General features: G+C 37.8%; 1 protein-coding gene across 1 annotated transcript; it reads left to right on the top strand.

Annotated features, from left to right (window-relative positions):
* Window positions 1-4670: 4670 nt before the first annotated feature.
* On the top strand, window positions 4671-5484 carry LOC126767153 (uncharacterized). Its single transcript, XM_050484741.1, has 2 exons — window positions 4671-4845; window positions 4921-5484. Exons 1-2 carry the CDS (start codon window positions 4711-4713, stop codon window positions 5383-5385), a joined length of 600 nt encoding a protein of 199 aa, XP_050340698.1. The 5' UTR covers window positions 4671-4710; the 3' UTR covers window positions 5386-5484.
* The last annotated feature ends 1711 nt before the right edge of the window (window positions 5485-7195 follow it).

Consider the following 7195-nt stretch of genomic DNA (forward strand, 5'->3'; position numbering starts at 1 on the left):
TTTCGCAGCTTTATTTCATAGTGATACCAGCTGTCCCCGCAGGCGTTATCCTGCGTGAAATTATTGGGGTACTAAAAATGTGTCATAAAGCATCGTAAAATCATGACATCATAAATTTTTATACTAGTTTAAAAAATTTGTTGTTGGATTGCATACTAAAATAAGTATGCGCAAATACATTTCTGAACGCGATGTTTTCCGATCGTTATAACTTATAACTTTATGAGACTATGTGAAACTCCTTTATGTGTTTTGAAATGAAAAGAAAGTTGAATTTATATTGTGTTGAAAATCATTTATTTACGATTTTTCTACATGAAGATTGCGAAACATAATTCCGACAGACCATCTTTGAGTCGAAAATGATGCGGCGGCATACTAACCCTCTCCACAGATTCTAGAAATTCTACTGTATAATTCACGGCTTCGCCTTCATTATCAAGACAATCGATCGATTTGTATGAGCGCGAATCTCCCGGAATTTGACCTTGAATCTTCCAGTTTAAATCATTAACATCGTTAAAATTGCGCGTTTACTCAAGCAATCGTAGTTACGATAATTTGGCCAATGTTTGAATAAACATTCGTTATGAGTTCATCTTTCATTGAAGTGAATTGACAAAAGATAAGTGGAATTGATATCAACCCACTGGAAGTATCAACCGAAATTTGCCCATTTCCAATTCCTAGCGAATACGATTACATTTTTGCTCGTACTCCATAATTGACGCGGATTGGAAGGCTGATATGTCGAAATGATCCTCGCGAAAAGTGTGCGAACTTCAATGACATGCGAAATAACTATCGCATTGTCCATCGTTTGATTCCAGTGATTATTATGTTCCAGCAATTGTAATTGCCGGCATGCTTTTCAAAAAGTTGCATACACCGTACCATTCAGAATACGCAATGACTCAAATAAAGTTGAACCGCGTACATTAATCAGTAACAACCGAAGGTAGAAGCAATCGTTGTTTTTCGAGTGGATTGTATAAATTAGTCCTAATGCACCTGGATTTCAATCTACTGCTTAGCCTTGCTTTCAAGGCATTTCCGAATAGAGCAATGTTCTCGCAAACGGATCACAGACACAAGTTGAGAAAAAACTCGTCAACGTCAATTTTGTTGCAGGCGGTGTTTCCGCTGGCTGTACTGTATTCTCTGGGTTGAAATACACTCTTTGGCCTTCTCCAAATGAACAGCGAGATGCACAACACATTTGATACTTGCTGATCTCATCTCGGTAAAGGCCAATAATCGCCTTGTTGCTTTCTGTGGTGATGTACTTGCAACCGTATTTGATCGATTTCAGCAAACTGCAATATTCATGACATCAGTTGTGAATGTTAATTAGACAACAGTGGCGAACATGGTACGATCCATGTGTTGTCGACATCGATATTCACTCCTCTACATTGAATGCTAAATGCTCTGCCATTGTCGTCTGGTAAACTACGTCGATAGAGCGGATATCTTTTATCTCCAGCTTGCATTTCCGAAAGAAAAGCACGTGGATAGTGTTTCGTGCATTTATTGTCAGACATACAAACCGAAGTGGGATAGAGGTGTCCGCAAGGTCCATGAACCATATTGGTTTTCACCGCTTCGTATAATTCTGGATCTATCTCTGGATCAGGAATTTCCGCAGAAATGAATTCATCAATTTGATTTGGTACAGCCACCATCCAAAGAAGAATGTCTGCGTGTGGCAAACCTTTTTATACTCTCGCAACAATGTTGCTAACGAGAGTATTATAGTTTTGTTCACATAACGGTTGTTTGTAAGTCCTAAAACTAAAATATTTGAAAGCCGGATGTCTGTCTGTCCGTCTGTCCGTCCGCCTGTCCGTGCAAGCTGTAACTTGAGTAAAAATTGAGATATCAAGAGGAAACTTGGTACACGTATTTCTTGGCTCTATGAAAAGGTTAAGTTCGAAGATGGGCAAAATCGGCCCACTACCACGCCCACAAAATGGCGAAAACCGAAAACCTATAAAGTGTCATAACTAAGCCATAAATAAAGATATTGAAGTGAAATGTGGCACAGAGTATCGCATTAGGGAGGGGCATATTTGGACGTAATTTTTTGGAAAAGTGGGCGTGGCCCCGACCCCTACTAAGTCTTTTGTACATAACTCGGAAACTACTATAGCTGTGTCAACCAAACTTTATAGAGTCGTTTCTTTCAGGCATTTCCATATACAGTTTAAAAATGGAAGAAATCAGATAATAACCACGCCCACCTCCCATACAAAGGTTTTGTTGAAAATCACTAAAAGTACGTTAACCGACTAACAAAAAACGTCAGAAACACTAAATTTTACGGAAGAAATGGCAGAAGGAAGCTGCACCCAGGCTTTTTTTTAAAATTCAAAATGGGTGTGGCGTCGCCCACTTATGGATCAAAAACCATATCTCGGGAACTACTTCACCGATTTCAATGAAATTCGGTATATAATGTTTTTTTAACACCCTGATGACATGTACGGAATATGGGTGAAATCGGTTTACAACCACGCCTTCTTCCAATACAACGCTATTTTGAATTCCATCTGATGCCTTCTCTGTATAATATATACATTAGGAACCAATGATGATAGCTGAATAAAACTTTACACAAATACGGTATTTGAAAAATATGTAAATGACGGATAATGAAATCTCGATTATCACTTTATCATGCGAGAGTATAAAATGTTCGACGACACCCGAACTTAGCCCTTCCTTACTTGTTTTTTATAGACATTGTTGTAGCTTGAAACTGCGCATGCATGAGATTATAATGCGTGATGGTGTAATCGTTTTCTAACCAACACTGCTGTACCACCACGTGTCTATCCATCTGGGTGGAACGGTAAATTGTCGGGTACTATTGAGAATTTTGGTATCAGAATCGTCTTTACTTTTCTTTCGTTAGTTCCTTCAAGTTAGGCAGGTTTTCTTGTTATCTCAGAAATACCTCATTGATTATGTTATATTCCGATCTAACAACAGTGCTATATAGGCTGTCAAAGGTTATTTGGGTGTTAATATCTGTTGGCATGAGACCGTCGCCGACCTCATTGAAGAGCTGGACCCTCATGTTAGTAGTCAGCTGTAATCACTCTACCTTAGCCCACAACGGCGAAGCTTTGAGGAATGCGGTTATCTCGTCCGCCACGGTACGTTGCTCAATAAATGGCAACGTCTGATGGAAATCACCTGCCAGAAAAATAACCACTCCCCTCATAAAATTTTATTGCCCTGAATGTCTTGCAAACAGCAATCCAGTGTTTCAATCACTCGCTTGTAGTAACATTGTGCATTCGATCCTCAAGATAAATTTTCTCCATTGCAACAAAGCACTGCGACCACTACTTTTCTGCATATGGACGTTGTTTCCCAAGGTTTTGCGAGAGCTTGGGCACTAAGAGTAATGTTCTACCATTACGTAGCATGGTTGCGGCTATTCCGGACGGTGCAACAGTCAGCGCAACCTTTGTCTTTGCACAATTGTGCCAGCGTTATTATTTGGACGAAAATGTTACCTCAATATATGGCAACATTATACAAATGTTCCATTACACCCTGCAAAATGCTCAATTTCTAAATTATAAAAGAACAAAAAAATGCACCTATTACCTGTTGCATTGTTTTCGCTCATAATTGGTACATTCGATGTAATACATTTTTTTGACTGTTTAACACTTTTCTTTTACTTTATTAAAATACTTTCTAGAAACACTTCTACGTTTTAAGAGGGTAGAATATGTTGCACTTTTGCCAGTTTAGAAGGCTATCGGGGGTGTTGTGAAATCCAAAACAGAATTGCTTAGCTGTCAATTGCAAACCAATTCTGATTTTCATTGGTGTCACAGAATCTGATTGGATTTTCGTCTTTTCGAACATACGCAAAACCAATATTCGAATCAGCTGTGTACTATTGTGACAAAACTTGCAAATGAATGCATTTGAAAGCAATCCTATAAAAGTTTTTAATGAGTTCTGAATTAAAGAAAGATTTTTAGAGATAACATTTATCGAATGAATAAAGACGCTTTTGGATGTTGAACTACGTTTATTACGTTTTGTATATCTAAAATCTTTAAATATCCGGATTTTTTTTCCAAAAACTCAATAATTTAGACATTTCGTGTTTTATTCTTATGTTTTCCCCTATAGAAATAAAGATAAAATAATTCGAAATAATAAAATAACTTGATTTCTTAACTTTCATTTGAAATCTGTCAGCGACTATCTTCTTGCTTTGTTTCTGATAGCAAAATCGATAAAATTGGTTTCCGTGACACCCAAAACTGACACAAATTCTGTTTCGAATATCAAACCAATAATCGGCCCTGTCGTAGAATCCGATTTTCTCGGTATCGCATTTCAATCCGACAGTTTTTTTCGAAAGGTGTCGCACAATCCGATCTTATCGAATTTCATGTTCGAAACGCATTTTTATAGGTTTAAGGTGTCGCGAATTCCGGGTTTGTAGCTTTTCTTATCGGAAACAAAACGGTCAGACGATCGCTAACGTTTTTATTTTATGTGCCATATTTACACGCTGTAGCTACTATTTCTTATAAAATGTAAGTACATACATATATTTTGTCCAAAGTGTTAAATGTAATTCACATTTGAATATTAACATACCATAGATACTATTTCAACATTTCCAGGGGAAAACATAAAAATAGAGGACAAAATGATGTACTGTTGCAGTTTATGGAGAAGTATCCCGACATCGCCAGAGGGTTTACCAAACGAGAAAAGGCGCTTGTGGACTCCCTTTGGCAACAATTAGCAGAGTCGCTTAACAGCGCAGGCCCGCCAATAAAGGATGTGAACGGTTGGAAGAAGGTAATCAACAATGCTTTCATACTCATGCTAGTGGAAATCCTATTCCATTTTCCAATTCTTTTCTCCTATTTTTAGATATGGACGGACTGGAAAAGCGAAGTGAAAAAGAAGTTGGCGCAGAATAAAATCGAAGCCCGAGCCACTGGTGGAGGACCATTTTCTAAGTATACATTGAACCAAACGGAGGAAACCATTGTACGCATTTGTGGAATGGCTCAGAGTGTTGGAGGGGTTTCGGGACTATCATTTGGTCTCGAGGAAGAATATTTAATATCAAGCGATGACGATATCCCTTTAACTTCTGCGAAACGTCCTCGTCTTGACACCTCTATCGCTCAAAACCCTACGCCAAAAGAAACAACAAATGAGCGGCTAAAAAAGTTTCTTGAGTACGACAAAGAATGGAAGCTGGACATATCTAACAAAATGGATGCTATCCTCGAATTTCAAAAAATTGGGAGGGAGACAGACAAGGCTTTAGTTAGCGCGGTTAATAACCTAACACAGGAATTCAAAAAACTCAGCAAAAAAAATGCTTGAAGTATTACGCAAACATGAGGAGGAGGAGTATGATCCCTTGGAAGAGTATGGCTGATTTAAAATACGTTAAAATAAAACTATTTGCATATGTACAATGAATTCTATAATTTAATTAATTTAAGGATTTACGTATTTAAATAAACAATTTCATGTTGTGTGCCTTAACAAAAGGACAATAGATTTAAAGAGCGTTTGCTATTTCGTTTCGGATCCGTTGGCCCTCATTTTGCATTCTACCATGTGATAAAATTTCAGAATTTTCCTCGTAAACTTCTGTGGAAACGGTGATAGTTTCTATATTGGAGCATTCAAGGTTATAGAACCGACAGATGTTGTGCAGTGCGCAACAAACATTGGCAATTTTAACCACCTTTTGTGGCTTATATTGCAATGTACCTTGTAAGCATCGAAAGCGACTTTTTAAAAGGCCTATCGTTCTTTCAATCACATTGCGTGCCGAAGAATGAGAACAAGAACGGTTCAATACCATATCCACTGTCTCCTAGTAACCTGGAAGTTCGATCGCCAATTTCGTAATCCCTAAGAAAGTGCTGTCGAACGGTGCTTATGCTCCAAACAAACGCATCATGACTGGATCCAGGATACCTTGCATCTACTGCACGAATCGTCATATTACTGTCGCAAACCTTTGAAAGTAAACACCTATACATTTAATAGTAACTTGGTGCATAAACTTGTTCTATTTCTTACAATCATAGCGTTCATACTGAAGAATCCTTTTCTATTAAAGTAGAGGTGTTCATCAGTGGAAGGCTTTATAACTTTAATATGTGTTCCATCGATGCAGCCAATGATGCCAGGAATTCTATATTTGTTATAAAAATAGTCTTTGGAGTGTTGTTTTTCACTGGCTCCCACTGCAAGTTGTATCCATTGATTACATATAGAATGTTCTAATGTTTTTATCACTCGTGTTAGCACTTCAGATATAGTGCTTCTTGCCATACTTATGTTTGCATCATTTCCCACTGATCGCTGATATGCGCCTTCGGCCACAAAATGAAGCGTTGCAGCAAGTTGAAGCACTGCGGGAATCGTCGATGAACGTAAGCGTGGCTGAATTTTGTCCAATACCATAACAAAAGCTTTGTTTAAGCGATATTGAGCAATAAATCTGCAAATAAGTGAGTTATAAACACATAGCCATTGAAGTAAAGTTTTGTATACGTTGACTGCGGCAGCTCGAGAGGGTTGCTCTTATCTCGCAATATTCGCCGCTTTAAACTGTGTTGCTGCTCCTCCTCCATCATAAGTAATATGGCAATTGCAGCTGCCATAATATATTTCAGTTATTTTCTTTGAATTTTCACAAAACAGTTCAAATAATTTAAAAATGCTCTATTGTTTACAAATAAGCGTAAATTTAATTTAACACATCAATGGAACAGCTGATTCGAATATCGGTTTTGCTCATGTTCGAAAAAAGCTTATTCCGATAGAATTTCGCGACCCCAAATGAAACCGATATCGGTTTTCATTTCCGGCAAAACCCAATTCCAAGTCGGATTCTACGACAAGGCCGAATATCTGAATTCATGACACCTACTACTGTTTTTGATCGGTTTCAATTCTGATTCCGACAACTATCAGATTCCACAACACCCCTGTATACTTTGAGAAAAGAACACGCAACATTGACAACTCATGCATAGAGCAGTATAAATGCTACATTTTTGTGAGAAAAGGAAACGCTAAAAGTATCGTGTTTTAGTTGAAAAGTTATGTACAAAGTCCCACATACACTATCCGCGAATTTATGTTTGTCAATTTTCCCATGCGAATAAGACAT

The sequence above is a fragment of the Bactrocera neohumeralis genome, unplaced genomic scaffold (assembly GCF_024586455.1).
Source record: "Bactrocera neohumeralis isolate Rockhampton unplaced genomic scaffold, APGP_CSIRO_Bneo_wtdbg2-racon-allhic-juicebox.fasta_v2 ctg4377, whole genome shotgun sequence".
NCBI classification, from domain to species: Eukaryota; Metazoa; Arthropoda; class Insecta; order Diptera; family Tephritidae; genus Bactrocera; species Bactrocera neohumeralis.

Excerpts from the sequence above, each read along its gene's own strand:
- LOC126767153 (XM_050484741.1), top strand. The coding sequence starts at position 4,711 with ATGGAGAAGTATCCCGACATCGCCAGAGGGTTTACCAAACGAGAAAAG. Across the intron at positions 4,846-4,920 it reads ATGTGAACGGTTGGAAGAAG|ATATGGACGGACTGGAAAAG; the intron begins GTAATCAACAAT and ends TCCTATTTTTAG.